The 27,818-nt window shown below is 38.0% G+C and overlaps 1 protein-coding gene across 1 annotated transcript; it reads right to left on the reverse strand.

Annotated features, from left to right (window-relative positions):
* Positions 1 to 702: 702 nt before the first annotated feature.
* LOC139724394 (alkaline phosphatase-like) lies at positions 703 to 27,538 on the reverse strand. Its single transcript, XM_071635539.1, has 9 exons — positions 27,350 to 27,538; positions 12,328 to 12,588; positions 9,132 to 9,306; positions 8,004 to 8,173; positions 6,507 to 6,708; positions 3,441 to 3,581; positions 2,943 to 3,134; positions 1,927 to 2,064; positions 703 to 890 (listed from the first exon to the last, which is right to left on the reverse strand). The coding sequence occupies exons 1-9, from the start codon at positions 27,536 to 27,538 to the stop codon at positions 703 to 705; spliced, it is 1,656 nt and encodes a 551-aa protein (XP_071491640.1).
* Positions 27,539 to 27,818: the final 280 nt, after the last annotated feature.

Raw genomic sequence — 27,818 nt, forward strand, 5'->3', positions numbered from 1 at the left:
ATGACGTAATTCTGTTTCAATACCGAAATATTAAGACTAAACGAAGGAAAGAAACAGAGCAAAGTAGAAAATAGAAATAAAAAAGAAGTATTAGCAAGTTTTCAGTAACTCCCACGACTGCTAAATTATGATTATTAAGAGCATTTCAATGAAAGGTCAACGACATAATGAATCTTGTGCTATTCGGTTGTTGCTGCTGCTTCTGCTGCGCTGCTGTTGTTTTTTCATAATATGGACATTATTCAGTTGGCATCACAAACGAGAGTTCAAAATGGCTGATAACGTCAAATTCAGATCATGAAAATCGGATCGTGCTATATTATGAATTATCCTCAAAGCACACTCCGTAAATTTTATAATATTCTCGACATCTTGTATTTTTGCATGTTACATGTTGCATCATTTTTGACATTGATATACTATACTAAAAGTCTATATTATATTTTTGGAACCTACATCCTACAAGCTTTGCTTTTTAGTGGGTACCTCATATTACACGTCAATTATACGTCCTTATACATTTGTGCAATTTTGTTTCAAACAGAACATTGTGTTAAAAACATTTCTTTTTTTTTTTAATCAAATGGAATAAAAAAACTTGTATGAAATGTGTAATATGGAACATGAACAATAAAAAAAAAGTGTCGTGTCGAGATCCAAATAAGCATTGCTGCTTGTTGCAGCCCAGCCCATGGCCTAGGCTTAGCAAGCACTGCTCGATCCGTTGTCCAGGCAAGCCGCGTAGCGCACAACGTGGGCCATGTAATTCTGCTCATGCACGCCCATGAAGAGGTGGGACCAGGGGCCCTGAGCGTACACCGGTACGTCCACTCCGCCGTGAGTCTGGGCGGCCAGAGGTATGACGGCGTCTTGAACCCAGTCGCGTGATTCTGGAGTATTGGTTATAATTGGGATAGTACATAGAACAAATAATTCATTTTATTTTTGTCTGACAAATGGATGATATTAACATTGCACAAAATAAAATAGAAAATAATCAGATGCAACTTGATCTGATGGAGTTGATTAAAGTGACTTTTGACCGCCTTTGTACTGTGATAGTCTTTTCGTACCTTTTCTCATTAACATTTCTCATCCTCAAATACCATGTCAACAGAAAACTGGTGTTGATGAATATTTAAGCGCGCGAAAATTTCACACGAATTCGATAGGCATCTTAAGAGGGGATACACTTTAAAGTTAGAACGCAAAGTCAGAACCTTCAACGATGTATATTGTGTGTCGATCCAGTATAGCAATGCTACCACATAAAGTCTTTTGCTGTATTTTCGAAGAATTTACTAGACAATAGTAAGTGTATGTATGTTTGTTTGGTTTTTCTTTTTTTCCCCCTAAGTGATATGAGTCACCATAAAAGACGGAAAATGCTATCAGACCTGCTCTTGAATCAGGTGATATTACTCTTTATGACAACAGGAAGACTTTTCAAGGTAGGCCTATGATCTTAATTCTTTTTCTTCCGCTGTATCTTGCTTTTTGCAGGCGTGAATGTGTATCTTTACTTCAATATACCATCTAATGTAAATCGACACTCTGACTGTTAAGCACTGAGAATCAAGTTTACAATTTTCTGTAATTCCAATCTTATGTTTGCATATATGCATAGAATAACACCTCCTTGTTTTCATTTCCTATTGTGATGAAATGATGTTGGATATTTGAACTAATCATTTATCTGTTTCAACTGTCAGATTCAAATAGCACTGTGCTCAGCTAGTTCGTTCAATTGGCTTTGCATTACATTCATGAATGAAAAAGAAGTTCAGAAACAAAAAAAAATCAATCAATCAATCAATCAATCAATCAATCAATCAATCAATCAATCAATCAATCAATCAATCAAACTTCTTAAAGAGAATACAGGTGTACTGTATATATGCTAGTGAAATCTTGAACTTATTGAACCTGTATCCACGCCGCTGTAGTCTCGCCTCACGAAGCCATCCTTCCATGCATTCTTTACCGCCTCTCCACCCGGTCCGTTCAGGTACGTCAGGGTAGTGTAAGGAACCCTGTCCGTTGACTCTGGGTTGTCGACCACGCCTAGCAACGGAATGTACACGGAATGAGCAACGCGAGACTGAGAGGTAACGTGCATGCGGTATGAATGAGATCGGGCAAGTGATGATTACTGTTTTTCCAAACATTTGATCCTACATATTATTCTCTTATGTTATGTTATGTGCTTCCAAACATGTTTGAAACAATATTGCTTTATGGCAATGTTGATGATGAAGACTTCCGACTCCCGCTCGGAGGACCCGAGTTCGAATCCCGCCCAGTGCTCATGTCCTTGGACAAGATGTTTTTACCCACTGTGTTCCTCTCGACCCAGGTGTATAAATGGGTACCTGGCAACGCTAGGGTAATAATAATAGCAGGGCCCTCTGGTAGAGCAGTGGCAACACTGAAGAGGCTGCACCCTGGGTAAATAAGACCTTATAATAATGATAATAATAATAATAATAATAATAATAATAATAATAATAATAATGATAATAATAATAATAATAATAATAATAATAATAATAATAATAATCCTTATAATAATTATTGCTATGCAGCTGCCATTGCCGCCGTTATCTACAACATTGTTATTCGTTATATCTTTCGTTTTAACACCTCTATATCTTTACATTGAATATATACATGTTATGGTGAACACAATACATCTCCACATCATAGCTATTGCCTCTGTTTCTCTTACTAAAATCAGACGCTTATACTTTCCTTACAACCAACCCTTTGGGCTCCTGAATTCAAAATATTGCTTTTTAATCGTTTGCTTGCTCTCATGAATGGGCATTTGCAAATAGTGCACGTCATTTTTGTTGCACTATCTTAGATGCCTATATAAATGCAAGATTGTTCACTACTTAGAAGTTCTTTATAGGTAACGCTGCTTTAATGAGAATGCTCACCGAGAATCGGGTTGTTCTTGGTAGGATATCCCATAATTCCTAGCGTGTTGGCGTGGTCGGAAGTGACGACGATTAGCGTATCCTCGAAGCTAGTCATCTGCGTTGCCATGGTGACCGCATCAGCAAGCTCCAGCGTCTCCCCAAGAGCGTCGTAAGCCCGCCCCTCGTGGTGGCTGCTGTCAATCAAAGCACCTGTCGAAACATTGAACAGACGATTCCCGGATCATTGAGTCAGTGGACTGAAACGAGACTAGACCTTCGTACAGTGATTTCATAATTTGTATGATAGATATTAGGGATTAAAGTGATGATGACAGGATGAAAGTGATAATGACTGTGTTGAGTTTTTAGGGCGCATGATATTTTATGTGCACAATAATTCATATTGACAGATTAAACCCAGACAAGCATGATGAGTGAGTTTTCATTCAAGACGGAGGGTGAACTTCTGTTTGAAAATATGAAAATATCAAAGTATAAATTGATGCAGGCACTCACTCTCTACCACAAGAAAGAACCCATCGCTGTCCCTCTGCAAAATGCCGATTGCTTTTTCTGTCATCTCAGCCAGAGAGGGTTCGCCCGCTCCGTCGGATTGTCGGTCCGAGGCGTACCGCATGCTGCCCGGTTCGAACAGACCTGATATCATGAATCAGTTTGATTGTGAAATCACAAAATGAAAAATGAAGGTAGATAATATAAAAAGGTATAGATTTTGTCTAACAAAACACCATCACATGTATATACTAGAGATGCATACCGTTCAACACAAGTAAAAAAAAAAGGCAAGGAATTGGGGGCCTATTGCAAATCGCACTTACTCAGGTGAAGTATAACGAATTCTGTTCAAAATATTATATAAGACTATGAACAACCAAATCTCAGATTTTGGATGATCTGAGATGGAATTAGTAGAAAAACTTTGTGAATTCTTTCTCACTACGATGACTGTTTACATAATATACCACTCGACTCTACAGTTTTAAAGCCTTGCCTATATCAAAGAATAGTGATTTTTATTTTTTCTTTCAAAAGAAAGTGTTCAGGTGGCGCCATATTGGAAATCTGCGCGCGTGATGAAAAGTCACGGAATGTGTCGTCCTGCCAGTGTAGTGGGTTGTTGTGGTGTGCGTGCGCGCGGGGGAGTATGACATGAGGAGCTATGCCCATCGTAAAGTACAGTGTATGCTTATATACAATAAATTGTATTAGTATTGGTAATTGTAATATAATCTGAATTATATCACTCATTTTTGTCTTATCTCAGTCACGTCCAAACTCAAGACAATCGATGACGTGTGCTAAAGCAATATTGCATTTGGGATCGGGTTACCATGGATACGTGAGTGTCAAAAGAAAAATGCGCATGGGATCAAAAGAGAGCTACATTTCCGATGCGACAAGTATAAAGGCTGTATATTTAAAAACACACACACACACACACACACACACACGATGTACTGCACATGCCACAGTTTGTTATCAATTTGGATTGCTCATTCCCATATAATGATATCGCTATTCATCAAAACTGAAGCGGCTTCCATGTCAGACAGCTGTCGGAGCAGTTTTAATAGTTTTAGAACGCTGGTCTCCACTAACATAAATTTCAAGAAACTTTGCTTTGACTGCCCATTTGGCCCAGATAGGTCTCATCGCAAAAAAAGAAAGGACTTTTTAAGTGCTTGCCTGTCTCCTCCTTTACATCGACTACAAAGGAAATGTTGTTTTTGTATTGTTCGATTCAAATAATGGGGACAAGGTTCACTTATTGAGTGTGGTGTATTATCGTTTTCACAATTACACCCAGAGTCAATACTATCATGACAATTGCTATCTTTGAAAGCCATCGTGGTACTATGCCAACCAAGAGCTAAAGTCGATCATAATTCTTTATTTGTTTTGCCAACAAACAATGAGCGAAGTCATGTCTGCGTCGATGATAAACGGGACTTCGCCCAATATCAGCACCTTAGCCTCAGCTCAAGACTCCCAACTATTTAACAGAATCATTGCGCTATGTATACTGCGGCACTCCCCTTCAAAGTATCTGATTGCACAAAGTTACACTATCATGTGACAGCGACCTAATTACGGGAGTTTGTGACTCCAAAACACTGACAAAGACTCAAAACAATACAAGGAGAACAAAAGAGTAAACTTTTCCATGGTGCCCTGTTGTCACTTTTTATACCTTTTACGTCATAGTCATGCAAGAGGGCGGCACAAACTTTTCAGAACGAACAAGCTTTTTCTCTCCCTCTCTCCTGGTCACACCCCCCCCCCCCCCCCGTTCTGTGTACTATCTTTATCTCTGTCCTTTTCATCAACTATACTCTAAGAAAAATATGTTCAATTTTGCATCCTTACGTGTGTCCGTTGGGAGCACCTTTACGGGTGCAAATTTGCACCTTTCGGACCAGCGTCACAATAGGAACAGCTTTCCAATCTGAAATGGGGCAAAGTTGCACCCGTAAACGTGTTTCTAGTGTGACACTGGTAAAGATGTAACGTTGAACTTTTTTTTTCTCGGAGTGTAATTCTGAAACTTATATTTGTATTATATAAAATCAGTTTCTCGTCTTTTTACTCAACTAACCACCTTCTTCCTAATCAGGCCTGCGCAGCCAGATCGCAGCAGCTGGTTTTAAAGTGGCTCTCTATGCTGACATTAATATCAAGAAACTAGTAAAGCCTTAGAAGGATCTTTAATTTCGTTACAAGCGATGGATTTTTTAAAAAAAAGTTATAGGATAATGATTTTGTGGAATTACATACCTCAATGTGTTTTTTTTTTTTGCGAAATAAAGACGTTTGTCAAAAACAATTAATACATTATCATGAGATGACGAAGTGATGATGTCATTATCCCTCCTTTTTGTCAGTGCACCTACTTTTCCTAAATTTCCTTAATATAATAGATTAGATTAGAAAATTCATCTTGCGCATTAAAACATTGTTCAGGAAATGTAATCTGATACCTTGTTACTTACGTAAATCAACAACAGAGAAGTTTGGGCCAATGACAGTGTCCTCATCTTAATTGAACATGTAATTGCTTGCAAGATCATAGCTAATGAAGATTATAAAAAACTTTCAAATTTCTGAACCTTCTTACATCAATTGGCTGTGTCCGATTTCAAATTGCAAAAAGTCACAAAGCTCTTTGTTGTGCTTGCAATGCAGAGTCAAGTTTGTCTAAGCGGTCATCTTTCTACATTGGCCATCTGTCTATAACGGCCTCGGGTGGCCGCTATAGACATGTTTGACTATATAATTGTCAATCTGCACATGACAGATTAGACTGCAAGACACAAGACAAGGATGATGATGATGATGATGATGAGGAGGAGGAGGAGGAGGAGGAGGAAGAGGTGGAGTAGGAGGAGGAGGAGGAGGAGGAGAAGGAGGAGGAGGAGAAGGAGGAAGAGGTCGAGTAGGAGGAGGAGGAGGAGGAGGAGAAGGAGGAAGAGGTGGAGTATGAGGAGGAGGAGAAGGAGAAGGAGGCTTAGTAGGAGGAGCAGTGGTAGGGGTAGGAGGAGGAGACGTAGAAGAGGAGCTCACCAAGGAGGAAATCGGTGGAAGAGGGCTCGACTGCTTGGAAGCTGTCGTAATCCCACACATATCGACTATTGGTGGCGCCCTTCATGTCCTGCCATTGGCTAATCAGATCAGCTCGGTCCTCCCTCCGGCCCATGACGTCGTAATATTCAGGATCCTCCAAGGACGTGGGCAGAAAATCTTGCCTGCCTCCGCCCAGAATCACCTGCAAAATCAACCCTTTGGGAACTGAAGATTCTGTATATGATTATTATAATGACCTAAGGTTCCCTTGAAAGTACAGCACCATTTCATTCAAAATAGCTCACTGCATGTCTATTTTTTATTATCATAAGTTATGTTTATTTCAAAGCCTATTGAGACTTTACCAAGAGAATGGTGTGTTAGGGAAGTAATTCACACATTTTTTTGTTGACCTTCGACCTCTTTCAAATTCGATAGTTATATAATCTATTCTCATGGTCGGACATCCGGGTATTTTGCGTGTCACGGGGTCATGGATAGCGGTGGAGTGAAAACAAACAGTCGCGTGAGCCTGGAGTGGTAACGCTGTACGTGTTTTCTGCCGGGGCGCCCCGCGAGGATAGCGCTAGCGCAAGCTGTATGTAGCTGTGCGGCGGGCGGCAGGATTAGGCCCTATAGGCCTACCCTAAATTAGGCCCTACTCTAAGCCTACTACAGTACTAATAGACCTACCTGAAGTTTCTATGAGGTACATGTACTAAGTAAGCGTAGATATCGGGGTAGGGCCTACTCAAAGAGGTTCTAGTGCACATCTGGCCATTTTGTCGGGTCGTTGATCCAGAGTCCTGCCGCGATTTCATACGGGCACAGGTCCAGTCCGACTGCCTTCAACTTGGCAAATCGTACCGGGACCGATCGATCGACAGGATCCAGATTATTAGAATATTGCTGGCAAGACATGGTGCATGTATCTCATGAATGATGGTACAAATGACAAAATGAATAATGAAAAACAGTCCCCATGTCTGCGTAGAGTTGCACATAAATTATAGCAACGCATGGCGTCGCACATGCACAGCATGCAGTATGCGCATTATGCAGGCTTAGCGCTTGCAAGCTGTTTGTTTTCACTCCAGTCAACCGGAAGTGACGTGTAGCCGACCGCAAAAATGAAAAAGAAAAATGAAAGCTTAAGACTATTAAAAAAGACTGACAGGCGGTTTCGGGCGGTTCTGTCACTAATGGGTTAAATGGGAAATGCATTGGAGGAGCTGCAAGTGTATGTAGAATACAAGTCCCTCTACGAGAAAGACGTCTTCAAAAAATCATGTAGAAATATGTTTTGAAAACAAGCATTCGTGAGTTAAAGGCACACTTTAGTCTGAAAATTTCCTGCTGGGAGCAGTACCCCTCCCTCCTCCCCGCTGTGTATGATAGTGGGTATGGTTAATAATTACGTATGTTTTTAGTCTGTCATTCAGACAATCATTCAGTTAAAGGGGGCATGAACATTTGAGTCAAGATTTTCTGATTTACGTTGATGTCGGCATTATTCTGAATGAGTTGAAGGGCGATGTCTTCGCAGTCGGTCTGCGTTCGCGGAATGTCGGCGTCACATTGCCAATTCCTATCGGGTGAGTGAGCGTAGAGGGCGGCAGTCGTAGCACCAGTTACGCTGTCTGTTGTGACGAAACCGGTAGCTTTTCCTTCGGTTGAAATAAGGTGACCACACGATGCACTTTGATCAAGAGTTAAGTCAGCAATATCACGAACACACACAGAAAACGTTATTTGATGACAGCATTAGATTAGAGTTCAAATCACGTCATGGTGGAAAAGCGCAAACCGTGCACATTTACATAATACACACAAAAGACACGTAGGCCTACACTGTATATAATCTATGTTTTTGCATGGTATTGTATTTTGCACGTCTGTGTATTCATAATGGCCAATGTTGTATCATTACTACTGTTGCTTTTCTTATATGTGCAATTACTACTAAAAATAAGCATTCATTATCATTTCATCACCTCTTATCATTATCTGTATAAATGTAAACAGTCATAATTATCATCATGACACTGCTTCTCCTCAGAGCTGAATGAGGGCTTCAATTCAATTCAAATTTATTTCATTTTTCGAAAAGAACATAGACATTTCACTTTCCTTGGTAACAGAGATTAAGGTTACTTAAGAAAAACTAAGTAAACTGAGAAGAATATGATTGTGGAACCTTGTAGTACTAATACGTTGTCATGAGAACTGAAGTGATAAAGACGAAATAACAATACACAAACTTTGAAAAATGGAGGGACCCACTAAAAAGACAAAGCTTGTAGAATGTGGGCCCCTCCGCTACAGAATGTCAAATAGAAAAATAAGCTGATGCACAAAAGAAAAAAGTGTCGGGGAAAAAGTCTAAAAAAATGTCTGGAAGCCCCCTAAGAAGAGAGAGTGAATAGACAGACACACATACACACGCGACTAAACATTAAACATTGTTAAACGAGAATGGGACGACGAAACAAATAAAGGGAGACGAAGAGACAAGACAGAATGAGACAAGACTAACTTGACAGGAAGACAATACAACGGACAGAAAGGCATAACAGGTCCAGCGATCCTCGACAGAAGTATATCTAAAAAAGTAGATCTGCTTACCTTGGTTTCGCGCCATATAAAGGTTGGACAACACCTCGCTGCCGGCGGTCGTCTGACAGGATCCGCGGTCGGCGTTGTCGTCGAGACCGACCACGCCGTTCTTGGTCTTCACTCCGGCGAAGATGGCGGTGGCAGTGCTGGCCGAGTCGGCAGCTTGCTGATCGGTCGAGTATGTCTGCAGGGCAATGAACACGAAATGTAGTGATGATAATGATTCATATTTATAGAACACATAATATCATCACTAATTCGATATTGCGCTTGACATAAACTATGCAATCATTAATGGCTTAACAGGTGGGTTTTCAGAGGATTCTTGAAAAAAAAAAAAGAAATCAAGGAAAGATTAAATCATTCATAATAATTATTGTATGGGGATAATGAATTCCAAACAGTGAGATGATGATGTGAAGGATCGGTTACCATAATGATTGTGTGTTTACAAAATAGACTGACAAATGGTGTTGTGATGACTGATGATGATGATGATGATGATGATGATGATGATGATCACCATCATCACCATCATCATCATCATCATTATCATCATCTCGCTGATCATCGAAGCGTTTGTATTGGAATGCGTCGATGAAACGTTCTGTGTAAAAAGGGGAGAGGTTGTTTTGAGTTTAATAGGCATAGTGAGTATATTATTACACCTCCTCTTGTCTTTCTTTGCTTCTCTGTGGTGTGGACTCTTAATCTCTCGTAATATGCACAAGTGTAGATATTAATCAAATCTATCTTACGATATTTTCAGTGCAGCCAAAAAAAAAAAACAAAAAAGGCTGCTGAACACTGCTTATCCAATAGTGGTGACTAAAATGGAGTCGAAAGGGGCCTGAGCTTTCGATCCTAACAGAATGGGAAGGGTTGGAGGTCATTGGCAAGGAGCCCAACAGATATAAAGGGAGGGGGATTAAAGCAGGAGGGTGGACAGACAAAAGGCTAGAGGAGGGTCAGTGATGATCCCGGTTGAGGACCATGGGGGGGGGGGGGGGGGACCTGTGAAGGATAATTATGAATAGGAAAGCCACTTTATTCTACTATCCCTGTATGACTTTTTACCTGATGGCACAATGATTATTATCATACAATGGTACTTTGTAATAATTTATATTATTTGCATATGTAAAATATATGAAATGAAATGAAGTCACCCTCCTCTTATCATGTGTATGTATTACATGTATTTGTAGGTTTAGATAGGCATAATTATTTAAATGATATGGTTGTTTGATGTTTATATCATGTAGGTATTCGAATCAACTTTATTGTTCTATCCCTATCAGTGCCTTTATGCCTTTTCACCTGCTTGTACAAGTGATTATTGTTAAAGTTTTGTAATGATTTCGAATCATTTGAATATGTAGATTTACATGAAATGAAGTGAAAAAATGAAATAAAGTCTTTCTTCTCTTACCATGTGTATGTACTGCTTGTATATGCAGGTGTAGATGCTCTCGATTATTCATATAATATGGCTGTTTGTTACCCCGTGTATGTATTTGTGTCGAATTCATTCTACTATCCCTATATACCTTTGCACCTGTCTGTACTTAAAATAATGACTACTGTTATACTTTGTATTTTTTCATCATTTGGATATGTAAATTCAAACGAAATGAAATTAAGTTAAATTAAATTAAATTGATTTAAATAAAATGAAATCAAATAAAATTAGATTAAATCATATTCAATCAAATCAAATCAAATCAAATGAATCTCCCTCCTCTTACCACCGTCTGCCTCCTCTTTTCTTTTTCTCATCTTCCTTAAATCCTCCTCCAGCGCCTCATCATTACCTTGGTCAGGCCGCTGTGGCTGAACTTGTCCCACGGAAGCATATTCCCCTCCCCGTCGCCACCGATGATGATGATGATGATCACCATCATCATCATCATCATCATCATCATCATCATCATCATCATCATCATTATCATCATCTCGCTGATCATCGAAGCGTTTGTATTGGAATGCGTCGATGAAAACGTTCTGTGTAAAAAGGGGAGAGGTTGTTTTGAGTTTAATAGGCATAGTGAGTATATTATTACACCTCCTCTTGTCTTTCTTTGCTTCTCTGTGGTGTGGACTCTTAATCTCTCGTAATATGCACAAGTGTAGATATTAATCAAATCTATCTTACGATATTTTCAGTGCAGCCAAAAAAAAAAAACAAAAAAGGCTGCTGAACACTGCTTATCCAATAGTGGTGACTAAAATGGAGTCGAAAGGGGCCTGAGCTTTCGATCCTAACAGAATGGGAAGGGTTGGAGGTCATTGGCAAGGAGCCCAACAGATATAAAGGGAGGGGGATTAAAGCAGGAGGGTGGACAGACAAAAGGCTAGAGGAGGGTCAGTGATGATCCCGGTTGAGGACCATGGGGGGGGGGGACCTGTGAAGGATAATTATGAATAGGAAAGCCACTTTATTCTACTATCCCTGTATGACTTTTTACCTGATGGCACAATGATTATTATCATACAATGGTACTTTGTAATAATTTATATTATTTGCATATGTAAAATATATGAAATGAAATGAAGTCACCCTCCTCTTATCATGTGTATGTATTACATGTATTTGTAGGTTTAGATAGGCATAATTATTTAAATGATATGGTTGTTTGATGTTTATATCATGTAGGTATTCGAATCAACTTTATTGTTCTATCCCTATCAGTGCCTTTATGCCTTTTCACCTGCTTGTACAAGTGATTATTGTTAAAGTTTTGTAATGATTTCGAATCATTTGAATATGTAGATTTACATGAAATGAAGTGAAAAAATGAAATAAAGTCTTTCTTCTCTTACCATGTGTATGTACTGCTTGTATATGCAGGTGTAGATGCTCTCGATTATTCATATAATATGGCTGTTTGTTACCCCGTGTATGTATTTGTGTCGAATTCATTCTACTATCCCTATATACCTTTGCACCTGTCTGTACTTAAAATAATGACTACTGTTATACTTTGTATTTTTTCATCATTTGGATATGTAAATTCAAACGAAATGAAATTAAGTTAAATTAAATTAAATTGATTTAAATAAAATGAAATCAAATAAAATTAGATTAAATCATATTCAATCAAATCAAATCAAATCAAATGAATCTCCCTCCTCTTACCACCGTCTGCCTCCTCTTTTCTTTTTCTCATCTTCCTTAAATCCTCCTCCAGCGCCTCATCATTACCTTGGTCAGGCCGCTGTGGCTGAACTTGTCCCACGGAAGCATATTCCCCTCCCCGTCGCCACCGACTAGCTGCCCCTGTCGAATCCTGGCCGCCACCAGGGTGGACACGTCCAGACCGTCGCCGATGAACACGATCACGTTCTTGGCCTGGTTCGTGTTGGGCTGGATGTCGAGAGCCTGGTCGATGCTCGCCCGAGCCTGAGCGTTCCAGAAGTCGGGCACTTTGATGGGGAGATTGGTGATGAGGTTTATTCTTGTACACTAAAATAAGTACAGTACTGCATGTCTACGATGTAAGTATGCTCTATATTATCATTAGCATCATATGCTTTAACGGTACGCAATTAGATTACATTTTGCATATGATTTCATGTTGTTGATATGTTGTTGGTTAGTTGTTGTTTTTTCTGAGTGTTCCATGTCTTACAATCTCCGCTTTTAAGTAGATCACTCTTGTACATCGCTTTACTTATTCTTTTTTACCATTGTAAAGTTTCCATTGTTTTCTCGTTATATATCATAATCATCCGTAATGTATTATACCTTCTGGCCTATATTGCTTTCAAATTATTCAACGAAAATTGACAAATTTGTACTTTGTATTACAGTTTGTTTTAGTTGGATGTAAATGAAGCATATTCAAATTGAATAATGATTCAATTGAATTAAAATGAGGAGGTCAAAATCAACATCGTAACCAGGATTAAGTTAGTTGTTAGTTTGTTTGTATTATTGTTATCATTATTATTATTTTTTTTTGGGGGGGGGCGGGAGGGCTCCCATGAATATGTATATCGCATGGTCCCTGATGGGCAATAATGAGTTCAGCAATGCATATTTTTGGCGGCACTCACTACAATGTTTACTAAATTATTTTGTTTCATTCCAATTGAACTGTTTCAGCTGTGTACTAATAATAAAAAGTCATGGAAAATTTCCCTGAAACCTTGTAGTAAGCTAAGCTCACTGTCTATCTTAAAGTGAAGCATAACCTAGGTCCTACACTGTAAAAACATCGGTGTTAGATTTAACACCATGGGTGTTAAATTTAACACCGATCAAGTGTTAATAGAGGACCACAGCCACAGGTGTAGAAAATGCACTGTGATGGTGTTGAAAAGTGTTCACTTGACACTTCGTAGTGTTAATTTGACACTGTACCTGGTGATATTTTGACACTGTACTGGTGTTAATTAAAAAATGACACCACATGGTGTTGATTTGATATTTGTTGGTGTTAATATCAATGGTTTAACACCCGTCCAGCTTCAATAAGAGACCACACCAGCTGGTGTTACTGTGGTGTAAATTTATTTTCACATTTTTTCAAAAATCTAGTATTTTAATGTAAAATTCTTGATCGTCTTGTTTAAATTAAAAATCGACAAGAAGTGCAGTTACTAAGAAACTCTTCAAAAAACAGTTTTATATTTGGAAATGACACCCGGAGGTGTTAATTTAACACCATAAATGAGCACCGAAAATTTAACACCAGCTCGGTGTTCACTATTTAACACCGGACTTTTTGCAGTGTATGTGTTTGCTGTTGCTTTGTCAGGAAAACCTCGAAAAAGAAGACCTTGGTTGCAAAGTATTTGACTATTATGGTTGCACACCAATTCCCCGGACCTATTTGGCATTGAAAATTACAATTTTATTCGTAATGACAGAAAGCGTGGCATAGGAGGTGGGGTTGCCATGTATGTTAATAATCAAATTGAATTTAAAATTCGAACTGATTTGCATATTCAGGGGGCAGAAAGTTTATTTATTGAAATCTTAAATGATAATGAGAAAAATATTATAGTTGGTTGGTATTATTTACCGTCCTCCACAAAATGACTTTCAATCTTTTTTTGACAACTTCGACGAATGTGCTAATGAAATTCTTGGAGAGAGAAAATCATTTTTTTTTTTGATGGGAGATTACAATATAGATTTATTACAACCCACCCATTTCCATGACATATTACTTTCCAACTCACTGCATCCCCACATTAATAAACCCACCAGAATAAACACCACCACCCATAGTAAAACATGAATAGATAATATATTGTCTAATGTTATTACTGAAACCTGCACGAACAGCATTCTTTATTTAGATATATCCGATCACCTACCGATCTTTATGATTTACGAAAAATCTGTAACAACCCCAATACGCCGCCAACCCAAACAATACTTGAAAATGCATAGAAACGAAACACCACAAAATATTGATTCATTGAATCAAGATTTATTCGAAGAACAATGGAATGACGTCTTTGAACTCCAAGATGTCAATTCTTCTTATGAAATGTTTTTTACAAAAACTATTAGATTATTATGATAAACATATTCCTTTAACTCCCAAAAGAAATGGAAGGAAAAAGAGCTCGGCAACCCTGGATTACCCAAGGTCTTATACATTCCATTCTTACTCGAAACCGTCTTTATAAAATATCTCTGAGAAAACCCATTCCTGAAAACGTGAAAAGGTATAAAACATATAGAAACAAATTAACTACCTTAATTCGAGTTTCATGTAAATCATATATTTCAAATAAACTCGAATCTAACAAGGATGATAAAAGTGCTCTTTGGCGGAATGTTAATGAAATACTCAAAAAGAAACCTAAGGAATGTCCTGATAGTATTACCCATAATGATAATGTCATTACCAATCCTCACCAAATTGCAAATATTTTAAACAATTTTTTTGTTAATGTTGATCCTTCTTTAGCAGCATCTATTCCCATAAATGATATCAAAAATTATTAGGAATATTTACCTGAAAGTAATCAAAATTCTTTGTGTTTTACTCCAATTAATGAATCTGAAATTATTGATACTGTTCGATCTCTGAAATGTATTAAATCCTGTGGGCCTGATAATTTCAGGGTGAATTTGTTGAAAAAAATAATCTACCCCCTAGCATGTAGCCCCTCTCAACCATTATATTCAATCTATCCCTACTTAACGACAAGTATCCAGACTCTTTTAAAATCGCCAAAGTTATCCCCATCTATAAAAGAGAAGATCCATCAATGATGAAAAATTATAGACCCATTTCATTGTTACCTGTACTGTTGAAAATTTTAGAAAAAATAGTTTACAAGCGTCTCTACTCGTTTATTGAAAATGAAATATTAAATGCGAATCAGTTTGGTTTTAGAAAAGGATTTTCTACCGATTATGCTATAATCAAACCTGTCGACAATATTATTGATGCGCTTACTAAAAAGGAGCACAAAATTGGAGTTTTTATGGATCTTAGTAAGGCATTTGACACTATTGATCATGACATTTTACTTGAAAAATTACATAATTATGGCGTGAGAGGGATTACTTTGTCGTGGTTCAGAAGTTATCTAAGTCATCGCAAACAATATGTTGCATTTAAATCCAGTCACTCATTATATTCTAACGTGTCATGTGGTGTCCCTCAGGGATCTATCCTCGGGCCCCTACTTTTTTGATTTACATTAATGACATTATCAATTCCTCTCCTCGTTTGAATTTCATCTTATTTGCTGACGACACTAACATTTTTTTACTCCCACAAGGACATTGCAACACTGGTTGATACACTAAATATGGAATTAAGCAACATCTCGAAATGGTTTAGAAGTAACAAGCTTTCATTGAATATTGATAAGACATGTTTTATACACTTTCATACTCTTCAATCCCAACCCACCCTTCCTAAAAGTATTTCTATTGATGATACAAACATTGCTGAGAAACATTCAACCAAGTTTCTAGGAGTGACCCTAGATAGCAATCTAACTTGGAATACTCATGTCCAGAATGTTACAACAGCAATATCTAAAGCAACTGGTGTTTTAAGGAGAATAAAGTACTTAATTAATGATCAAACTTTAATAATGTTATATAACACTTCATTCTTACCATATGTAATGTACTGCAATATTGTATGGGGCAACTGTAGCAAAACTAAATTGAACACAATTTTTATTCTCCAGAAAAAGGCTCTTCGTATATGCACACACTCAAATTTCTTGGCTCACACTGATCCCATATTTTATCGCCTAAAAACTCTCAAGGCCCATGATAAACATTTATACCTAACTGCCATATTTATGTACAAACACACTCGAAACTTATCACCATTTTTTCATAATGCCTTAGTAACCAATGACCATATTCACTCATACCCAACCCGTCGTTCCCATGATTTTCATTTAAGTAATCCAAAGCTTCTACTTGCTCAAAAGTCGATCAGACATCACGGTCCGGATACATGGAACACTCTTCCCGAGGAGTTGAAACAATGTGCCTCCTTGTTTTCATTCAAAGCAAACTTAAAGAAGCACATTTTATTACAGTATACTTCAAATACGAACTAGAAACAAATAATTTACATGATTAATGTTGGTCTCCCAATAGCAACATCGCATATCGTTCCCTCTTCCAGCAAACCAATTTTATTATTCTATAATCTAGCCTATCTGCCCTTGTGCACTTTCAAGCACTTGAATGCACGCACATTCACCACCATCACAAATCAGAGTTTATTTCCCTGCTATCTTCGCAGCAGGAATTTGTATTGTATTGTATTGTTACGAATCTAATACGTTCCTAACTTTTCCTCGGGCCGGCCATCTTTTCAAGCTATGCTTACAATGGCGGCCCTCTGCATAATCGCTTCTTAATTATAATTGTTGTTGTAAATCCCCGCGGCATAGACATGCATACTGTATATTAATCATTAATTTCCTTTTATATCGTTATTTATGCAAGTCAAACGACTCTGTTTTGAATTACTTTGTATATTTCCCACATGTTCATGATTATGTGACTTATATAATTGATTTGCTGATTGATTTATTGATTTGCAGAAAATAAAGTATCTATTAAACAAACAAAAACAATTACTGTAATGTTTATTGCTTCTTAAAAAAAAAACAACCAGAGCTAAATTGTTTCAAAAACCATGTAGAGTGTCATCGTACAGTGTCATTGTGAAAGTGACGCGAAAAACAGAAAAAAAAATAGAAAAAGAATCCATCTAGAGAACAGTTTATAACATACTGTTCAATACAATGGCTTGAGAAGGAAAACGAGTAAAGTGGAGGGAAGATTCTTTTTTTTTTTTCTTCTGTTGGGATATTATTTGATTTATCAAAATTTGGCAAACAACTTCCTATTCCACCACCACCACCACAAAAAAAAATCAATAATAAAGACAAACATTTTTTTTTTTGTGTGTGTGTGTGTGTGTCAGAATAGAAATGAGTTTGCAATGACATTAATTTGTTATATGCAAATAATATCAGGAAGCCAAACATACTGGGTATTTTTTTTTGACTATGCAAGAGTTTATTTCTGAAAGCGGAAGAATGAGGTACTGGCGGAATTGTGTCATTCAACTTGGATTCTGGGTTGTGTTTGTTGTTTTTAATATACAGAAAACAGGAAGGAAGTATTTAGAATCATGATGCTGTGGATCCAAACAAACACAAATCATTGCTCAACTAGGAAGATTTCTTCGCTCAAATGGAGCCATAATTGTTAAAGTTAACGACCTTGAATCTAGAGAGAAGAGAGGCTGATGTAAATGTCTTTTTATCCCTTCTTCTTGCCACTGAAGGCACCTTTTTCATTACTCAGGGGACTTTACCAACGCTACTTGTGACCTTCGGTACGGCTACATTGACAGTGACATTCAAAGATGAGGACGCACTACACATGCAGGAATATGACACAAGCATGACAAGGGGAAATTAGGATTTTCATGAAGCGTTTTCCTACGACAAAGTTGTCGGACAAATAATTATTTGCTCTCGGCCAATCAGATGCGAGGATTTCTGTAGCTTTTAATAGTTTTGTCAGGGGGAAAAATCTGACAAAACTCCTGGAGTGCACCAGGTATAGGTCCCAATACACATATGATATAGAAATGCATAACGGATTTTCTTTCTTAATTCTTCATACACATCAAACACCGCGCTAACTGACTATCCGTTGGAAACGCTAGGATCCGTTAAAGACATAATTTACCATTAAAATTGTAGATGAAATTAAAACCAAGCATTAGTGCTTTAAAATAGTTCTAAAATGTGAGTTTGGGGTAGAAACAACCAGTGTAAAAATATGAATCCATATAATCGTGTTGAATATTGTTAAATACACAAAATGTGAACAAGAGTATAATAAAAATGTTTCCAGACTTAACCGTCTACAGGTATGGTTTATTGAGAAAAATGCTGATATCTCCTTAAATATTAGGCTTTTATTGCGAAAATTTTATAATGGTAGGATGTTTTGTGTTACAACAGACCTACACATATGCATCAAATATGATATCTTTAACTTTTTTTAGATCACTGCTCCCAAAGGTAAACAGGACCAATTCGGTGTGGGTACTGTTTTTTATGGTAATTTCTAACTGTGGTCTTTAAGTAAGCCTAACAAAAGACAATGACAATGTATGCACCGACATAACAACACAACTAACTCATTTCATAACTCATCAAAAGTGCTTTTATTCTTCTCTGGGAGGCCCCCTCCCCCCCCCCCCCCCCCCAGTTACGGACACTAAAGCCCGAATTCACGAAGGTGGTACAAATGAAACCATGGTTTAAACCATGGACAAAAACCATGGAGCGCCAAGTGAAGCATGGAATAAGTCGTTACGAAATCAGTCATTTCGTCGATGAAATGATTATTTTGTAACGAAATGACAAAATTTTGTAACTAAATGAACATTTCGTCCACGATATGATAATTTCGTTAACGAAATGACCAATTTCGTAACGAAATATTCCGTGCGACACTTGGCGCTCCATGGTTTTTGTCCGTGGTTTAAACCATGGTTTCATTTGTACCACCTTCGTGAATTTGGGCCCATAAGTTACAGTGCTCTGAAGTTGGATTCATCTATCTATATAGCGTGGAGACCCTAATACGCATGCGTAATGACAGAGAAGGCTATTCTCATCACTGCCACAAACCAACTATGCGTACTATAATTTTCATTCTCCTTGTACATTCGTCCATGCGTAACAGAGCAGAACGTATTCAATGGATACTCAAACATTGGAATAGATTTTTCATTGTCGTGCTGGATGAACGGATGATTAAACCTCTTATCACTTTAGGGAAATATTTTTACCATAACCTTTCGACTAAAAAGGGGGTTTTGAAGGGTATTTACCAATATCGTTTCCACCACAAGAGGTTTAATTCACACCAAAGTGTTTTCATTACAGAATTTCCTCTTGGCATGAATCGGCGTGCGGGGGGGGGGGGGGTTAGGTTACAGAATAAAAACTGTTAGGTATTGCAATAAGTTAAATCTAGACTTCTGTAAGGTTCAAGGAAAACTACCAAAAAGGGACCAAAAAGAAGGGAAGCTCTGACGGGAATCTCCCTATATCAATTTCATTGTCATATTGCTAACCGGTGATCAGGGCTTATTGTAAGTCATCAAACGAGTATGCGAAGTGTTCATTGAAATTACGGTGGGTTTTGTTGTTGTTGTTGTTGTTGTTGTTTTGTTATGGCTCCATGAACACATCATAATAATGATATAGTTTTGCACTTGAATGCTTGCTAAAAGATATATCGACCTCCATTACGTAGCAGCCACATCGCTTCATTGCTCCGATTGACACAGAAATGACACACAAAATCACAGAGAGATTACACATTACAACAGCTCATCTTCACAACCAACGAGGTTCTAGGTTCCATTCAATACAATTCGATTCAAGCTGTTCAGAATCTTCTGCACTGAATACATTATTACAAATGAAATGATAAACAGTCATTTTTTTTTCAAACACAAAAAGGCATGCAATGTGTACATCTGAACATAACTGAAATTTACGTGTACAATGGACTGTTAACAGATTGAAGAAATGGAAAAAAAGTCGATAGGGAGCTACTCAAGACAGTGGAAAAACAGCTATCTGACTACATTGGTATGTATTGTTGGATTTGAATGCAGGAGGTTGTCATCAAATAAGCAAATAGCTTGAAGATACGATATTTAAATGTTTTTAGTATAATTTCTTTTTTACAACACGCTTCCTTGGATTTCTCGTATCCTTCGAATTAGACTTCCTCTGATAAGTCTACAAATTAAAAAATGAACAAGAAAAACGGATTTCGTTGTTAATGTTATTTAAAGAAAATGATCTATCTGGCGTTCTGACGATTTGCACGAATACATAGGGCCTACCTTTATATATACCTGAACATGGCGTTTAAAAGTCGTTTACGCTCGTCATGAGCTGCCCCTAGCCCCTCGAAAAATACTTACTTTGGCCACGTGCCACTGCCAAGATGCATGATATTTCAACGATCATCAAAATCTTCCAACACTGAAGAGACTTCATCGTCGATTACTAGCTCTTTTGAAAAAAAAATGAATTAAATTCAACTTCAGAGCTGTTGTTGGACGGCGTTAAAACGCGTTGTTCTCCCCCAAACTGATCAGCGAGATTGCGAAGCCAATAGTCAAGCAATCAAATATCAGACCATTCCATGATAAGGTGACATATTGTGATCTATTAATTTCTAATTAGAGCTGCACTTTGGTCTTAGATTTGATTGTATTTGCTCCTTAAGAGTTGATCTCGTTGGAGGAAAACAAAGATATAGCAATTGCTGAATAATCATTTCATGATATCACGTTGACCTTGGAATGAAAGCTATGAGATATATAAGATTAGACATTGGTCAGGCTATCACAGAAGTAAATATTTACGAAGAATTAAAATATAATTTCTATCTGATTATCTTAATGTCAATAGCCACTCTCCCGACCCTCCTCCTCAATTGTTCATAACTGGTATGTCACACATCAAATAAAAACACAAACAAACAAACATACATACATACATACATACATACATACAAAACAAACTGTGTGTCTGCAGTTGAAGAAAATTCCTAGAGAACATGAATGTACCTATTCGAAATTGAGGGTGTGAATTTTATAATTTTACACATGAATATGGATTAACATTAGATAATAAAGAGATATCTGGAACATTACGCGCTTTGCAATAGAAGAAAAGGAAAGAAAGAAGTAGAAATTCGGGGAAGTTTTGGGCAAGTCACATTGAATATTTGTGGGATTTGTGGGAGGAGACTAATGGCTATAATTATCCTGTCACATTCTCATTGTGATGCGTCCGGATGGTTGTGGATGGAAACACACAAACAGAAAAACCATCCTCATGATTTCGCTATCTATTTCCCTTGAATAAATACGTGCATGGGTTGTGGAGTATTCTGAAATACTATAAATTTACGTGTTCGAATGTCATATCCAAAGAAATGATTCGAGCGACCTTCGTGATAATGAACGAGCTGGTCGTGTGATACAGTTATATCTGTGTTGTCGTTTTTTCGAGGATTTGTACTTATTATTTTCCTCTTTTTTTCCCCGTGGAGCTATAGTTCAATGGGAATTCTGGATCAGTTGAAAGGTAGTCAGTTTCTCAACAAAACAATAAAAATTAAGGAAGTTATGAAATGATGAAGTTAAGCCAATTTTTCACGGAACAGTTCTTGAACAGTCAATATGAATATTCATACAAAATAGTGAAGTGATTATGTCATCCCCTTTCTTGCCATACTTGCCATATAGTTTATATATAACATTTTGAAATTTCCCCGCTTTTCGTTCAAACGCAATAATGTCCTAGTCTCAAATCTTAGTATATGACTCATCATTGTTTCAAAGTTGTTCATACTTTGTTCAACGGGGAATAGCATTACCTTTCACACTTAAATGATAGAATAATTGAATTTTTGTCCTTTTTTTGTAGACGATCAATGGAAAATTGCGAGGTGATGACAGCACCAGCTCAATCATATAAACATTCATATCGACTGTTCTAGAACTGTTATGCAAAAATAAGCGAATCCTTAAAATTTTCATTACTTTTAGTCCGATTCTGATCAAATTTTCACTGTTTCTAGAATTCCACAAAAAGTGTCATATTGAGAAATGAAAAATACAAATTCCTTCGACTTGTAACTGAAATACATCAAGGGTAATATCCTCCCGCCCCTGACATAGGAATAACCTGATACTAACGAACCAGAGCTTATCATTGCAAAATTGCAGTTAACTCAACCTTGGATCACACTACAATTCTGTAGTACTGCATGGCGTTTTGGTCCCACCATGTGCATGGTATAGCGTACGTCATTTCCTAATCATGATAGACCGGTGTAATTGACGTTCGAGGTTGCCCCGTCATTATGGTCATTATGGTCAGGGCAATATCTAGGGTAAACAAATCAAAACACAGCAACACGAAAGTCCAAATGGCATGTATATGCATATATAATAGAGAGAGACATATTACGCACACACACGCACACACACACACACATCTTTATCGATATACATAATACGTATAATTATATATATATATATATGATTAAATATTACACACACACATATATATATATATATATATATATATATATATATGTGTGTGTGTGTGTGTGTGTGTGTGTGCGTGTAATTATAAATATGAAGAGACAAACTGGCAATGCATTTTGACCAATTAAGCATGAGTTTATTCAACGAAAATTGTCGACGTCCTAAATAATACGCCTTCTTCAGGAGTCTTGACAAATAAATCTTCATAAGAAATGATTTTACCTTTGAAAAATGTACTCTTTATTATAAAAAAAAAAATTGATTGATTTTGCCTTCCAAAAAAATTCTATTTCTCTCCGTATCTTGCTATGCCTTCAGACCTTCTAAGTAAAATGGAGGCACCTTTAAAACAATTATTTTACATCATAATTACACAGAAACATTAACTCCTCCCCTTTTATGCTGAACCAAAACTCAAAGTATATTTTCCAATCCATCTTCCTTTCAACATAGTACAGAAATAGGCATTGTTATTTTAACCACATAACCCTTTGGGCTTTCACAAATAATTCAGAATTCCTCATGCCACCACGATGCACCGTAATTCTGCAAACAAGTCGCTCTTTTAGTTCGGTCCTTAACTCCATATGAATTCAAAACAAAATTTATAAATCTCATCCATTATAAATACCAACTTCGGAACAACTAAAGATGAAGGAATATAATTAAGTTTAGGCAAAGCCTTATACGTTTTCAAAAAATGAGCTTTCCCCATTACTGTCAAGGGGGGTTCACACGTACACCAATTAGCGGGATACAAATCTCGAGATTTGTATCGCGATCGGTATCTCGAGTTTTTTGCACGTGTGGACAGAAAAAAAACCCCGATAATTAGCAGGATAAGCTAATTGATGAACTAGCGCAAGATTTCTTGGGATTAGCATCGCGATGCTTATCCCGCTGATTATCGGGGTTTTTTCTGTCCACACGTGCAAAAAACTCGAGATACCGATGGCGATGCACATCTCGAGATTTGTATCCCGCTAATTGGTGTACGTGTGAACCCCCCTTATCTCTATCGGCAATTAGCGGGATACTTCAGTACGTGTGGACGCTTGCAAAAAACTCGAGATTCCGAGCACGATCGCTATCCCGCTAATTTGGTACGTGTGGACGCTCGCAAAAAATCTCAAGATATGGAGCGCGATCGTCATCCCGCTATTTTGTACGTGTGAACTCGGCTTCTGTTTCCACCAGCCCAACAACCCAATGATTTTACTCCCTAAGTCTTACTTGCAACGACAAATATGTTCATAAAATGCCAAAACCATTTAACACACACATACACACACACGCAGACACTCTCACACACACACACACACACCAGGGGTGGATCCAGGGATTCCGTAAAGGGAGGGGGGGCGGTGCAAGCAATATTACTGGTGCTGCTTCCGGGTTTTATCTCATTTTTTTCTCTTTATTACTTTTATTCTAACAACATTGATAAAGAGGGGCACGCGCCCGGTGCGCCCCCTCTGGATCCGTCACTGCACACCCACACCCACACACACACCCACACACACACACACACACACAATCTTACGACGGCTGTGCTGGTGTCTACTTGGGCATTTCCGTACCCTATTACAGTCCTTAAGGATGCTCGAATGAGTGAAAGTAAATTACATTCTACCGATTGTTTGTATACCCTTATTCGTAATGTGAGTTTTGAACAAAAATTATGTGTCAAAGCCTTAATCTCATTCAACGAACAAAACAATTTGAATCAATGTTAGGAAAAAGAAAATTATATCAGGCATGAACAGCATGTACATGTACAACGAACAAAATAATGTGAACTGATTTTGTTGACAGCGAGGAAATAGAAAAAAAAAAAGATGTCAGGCATTACCAGTACATGATCAACGAACAAAATAACGTGAAAGGAGTTTGTTTAACTTTTGTTAACAGTAAGGTGTCAACAAAGAGTTCATGGGAGAATGACCAGTGTTATAGGAATATAAAAGTTATGTCAGGCATGAAAGTGTATTCAATGAACAAAATAATGTGAACTGATTTTGTTAACAGTGAGGTGTACCTCGAGAAGAAAATTTTGAGCACTGCTTTGTATGCGTTTAATGTATATGGGTAAGGCTATAAGTTACACTTTATACTGAATTGCATTTTGAGTTAATGCCTGCCCTGCTTAAAATGCGGAGTGAAAGTATAGAAAGCCTTGACACTAAACTGTGATGGCATTCTTACGCAATACGCATAGAAAACCCTCCTTGCACTATCCATTGTCCACTCCAGTCTTTTGAACTTCAATCTTCGACCGTACTGGACGAATACTTGGTGTCAAAGTTCTTTTCCAGGGATGGGTAAAGTCTACCAATAGGCAATGCCAGATGTATTGAAATTGGCATTACTGTTTTGACAACGGAACTGGAACAGTGGAACTCTTGGATTGTGGTTTCAAGAGTGTTGTTTTAAGTGTGTGTGTGTGTGTGTGTGTGTGTGTGTGTGTGTGTGTGTTTGTTTGTTTTTGTAGCTACATCATGTGCACTTCATCCAGACATAGATAGCTTTCTTCCACCAAAGTACGCACAACAGTAACGCGCAGTGTATGTTTGATATGATTTTGATTTGATTTATTAAAAAGATGCATGAAGGCCTATACATATATTATACACAAACATGCACACAGTTTGTACATGATAATGTTATTATACATTCTGTGTGGATCCCCATAAGCTATAAAAAGCTTGACGTCCAGTAAGGATAACTTACGCATAATTATGTACAGAAACATCATTGAAAGAAAAGTACGTTATGAGTGATCGTTAAAAGCTTTAAAATGCTCGACGTCCAGTAGGGATAACTTACACATAATCATGTACAGGAACGTCATTCAAAAAAGTATGTTTTAAGTGATCGTTATAAGCCCATGGCATGATGATATCTATTTAGACAGACGTGATTTGCAAAATACTTCTAGAAACATTTTTTTAATCAGTTTGAACATCAGTACAGACCTTAGAGAGCAAAATTTAAAGACGTTTGTTTTTAATTGATCCACTGTGATGTGCACAGTTTCATAATGGTATACAATCTGCTCTACATGACCGTTCTGGCGTTCCGGATAAAAGAACATTAGCATTCGACTAGAGGAAAATACACATCCAATATGAAACGATTGTAGCCTGAATATTGCATGATAACTCATTCAACGTCTTAGCGATTAATAGTTTTTACACATTTACAGGCATATTGACACATGTCATTCTGTAGAAAACAAGCAGCGCCGCTCCGAACACTGCCGAACGTAATATATTGATATTCCGAACCATGTGGCCAACCTATCACACGTGAGATGAGTGCTTTATTTCCTTTCAGTGCATATTTATAACAACAAAGACAGCTTTACTTTTTGATAAAAGTAAGCGAGTAATCTACTTCAACGAATAAACAGCGCTTATCTTGAAATACGGCGTTTGCTGGCGCGATGGCAGTATGACATTAGTGCTGACGTCCACTAGGACAAGCCTATAGGAAGGGTTGCGGAAGCGGAAGCAAATTCTGTCATTTCGGCATGCTGTCCGCATCAGACGTAGAAATATTGTGCGAATCGGTTTGTCCTGGGACATAACCAGAGTATCATAGGAATCACTCCGGGAGAGCGCGAAATACCCCGGAATATGCTAATCGCAGCCTTCGGGTTGTCGGTTGTTCGGGTTTCGGCTTGTCCTGGGACATTCCTAGGAGTATCCTAGGAATCACTCCGGAAGAGCGCGAAATACTCCGGAATACTTCGGACGTTTCCGAAGGCGCGGAAACGCCCGAACATGTTTAGAACAGTGAACGGACTATTTCAAGAACGTGCGGAGAGGATGCCGAATGAGTGTGGAATTACTAAATTTACTTTCCGCGTCTTGTCCGCGCCCGAGTGGACGCCTGGTCTTAATGATAAAGACCAGTGATATCTTCCGCCGTGTCAAATCACCATTCTATTTTGGACAATAATGATCCACTCTAACTTCCACTGATCCACTTTAAGTAGGCCAACAATCTCTTATTCAAAACCACATATTATGAAACTCGGCTGAATCTGACACACTCTCCACAATATTCAGTCCTTTAGTTACAAGGCATATAGGTTCAGAGACCGTTGTCCAAGTCAAGCCATTCGCTTGTTGATAACGGTCTCCCCCACATGTGCTCTTAAAGATGTGTAATCAAATTAATGTATTATTTCACGTGATTACATACTTGTTATGTGAAATCTTATTTATATTTTCATGACCTGAGAATAATATGTTTGATATTGTTATACTTATTTTCTGTTACTTACAAGTGGAGAAATAAAACCTACTGAAACTGAAACGGAAACTATCCGGGATATAATAACCAGTTTAACAGAGTATCGCCTTTGAAAGTGCTTCATAGTGCTTAAGTTTTACCGATATAAGATGAATTCTGCTTAGTTGTTCAATAACAGTTAGACTCAATATCAATGATACAGCAAAACTCCCTGTTCAATACCATGAAAAAATACAACTATTAAAGACAATATACATATACTTTGGAGACACATGCATTTTATCAATTGTTGGTCTCAATGGTGGCATTTTGGCTCTGTGATTCGCATCCCGTTGCCACGCTATTTGCCTGAGACGTCTGTATGCCACCATTGTTACGGGCGAGGAATCGTGCCAGCAGTCGGGAGGGCTCCGGGATATCACGCCAACGCCACCGCAACATGCAGGCGATGACCACCCTGAAGTGAGGATGCTTCCAGCCGTAGATGAATGGGTTCAGGCAACTGTCGAGCACCAGGGGCAGGGACACGTAGGGCATCACGCTGAGTACTCGGTGCAGAGCGGGTCCCTCCAGGAAAGGGACATAGCAACGAGGTGTCTGGCCGAAAAGATGCGGTTAAATGTCTGTAGTGGCTTGATAATGAGCACGCAGCGATTGACAGCGATCAAGGCGACGGTAATGATGCTGCTCCCGATAGAAATTATGTCAAGAGCAGCTGTCAGTTGGCAAATCGCATCATGAAGTGGCAAGTTAATTCTTCTTAGCAACATGTTGACCTGAATCGGCTGAACAGTGGACACCAGTAGATCACTCAGGC

The sequence above is a fragment of the Diadema antillarum genome, unplaced genomic scaffold (genome assembly GCF_040938485.1).
Source record: "Diadema antillarum isolate AM-2024a unplaced genomic scaffold, OU_Dant_1.0 scf00000212, whole genome shotgun sequence".
Classification (NCBI taxonomy): domain Eukaryota; kingdom Metazoa; phylum Echinodermata; class Echinoidea; order Diadematoida; family Diadematidae; genus Diadema; species Diadema antillarum.

Excerpts from the sequence above, each read along its gene's own strand:
- LOC139724394 (XM_071635539.1), bottom strand. The coding sequence starts at position 27,538 with ATGCCCTACGTGTCCCTGCCCCTGGTGCTCGACAGTTGCCTGAACCCA. Across the intron at positions 3,582-6,506 it reads TTCCACCGATTTCCTCCTTG|GTCTGTTCGAACCGGGCAGC; the intron begins GTGAGCTCCTCT and ends TCATGATATCAG. Across the intron at positions 3,135-3,440 it reads GTTCTTTCTTGTGGTAGAGA|GTGCTTTGATTGACAGCAGC; the intron begins GTGAGTGCCTGC and ends ATGTTTCGACAG.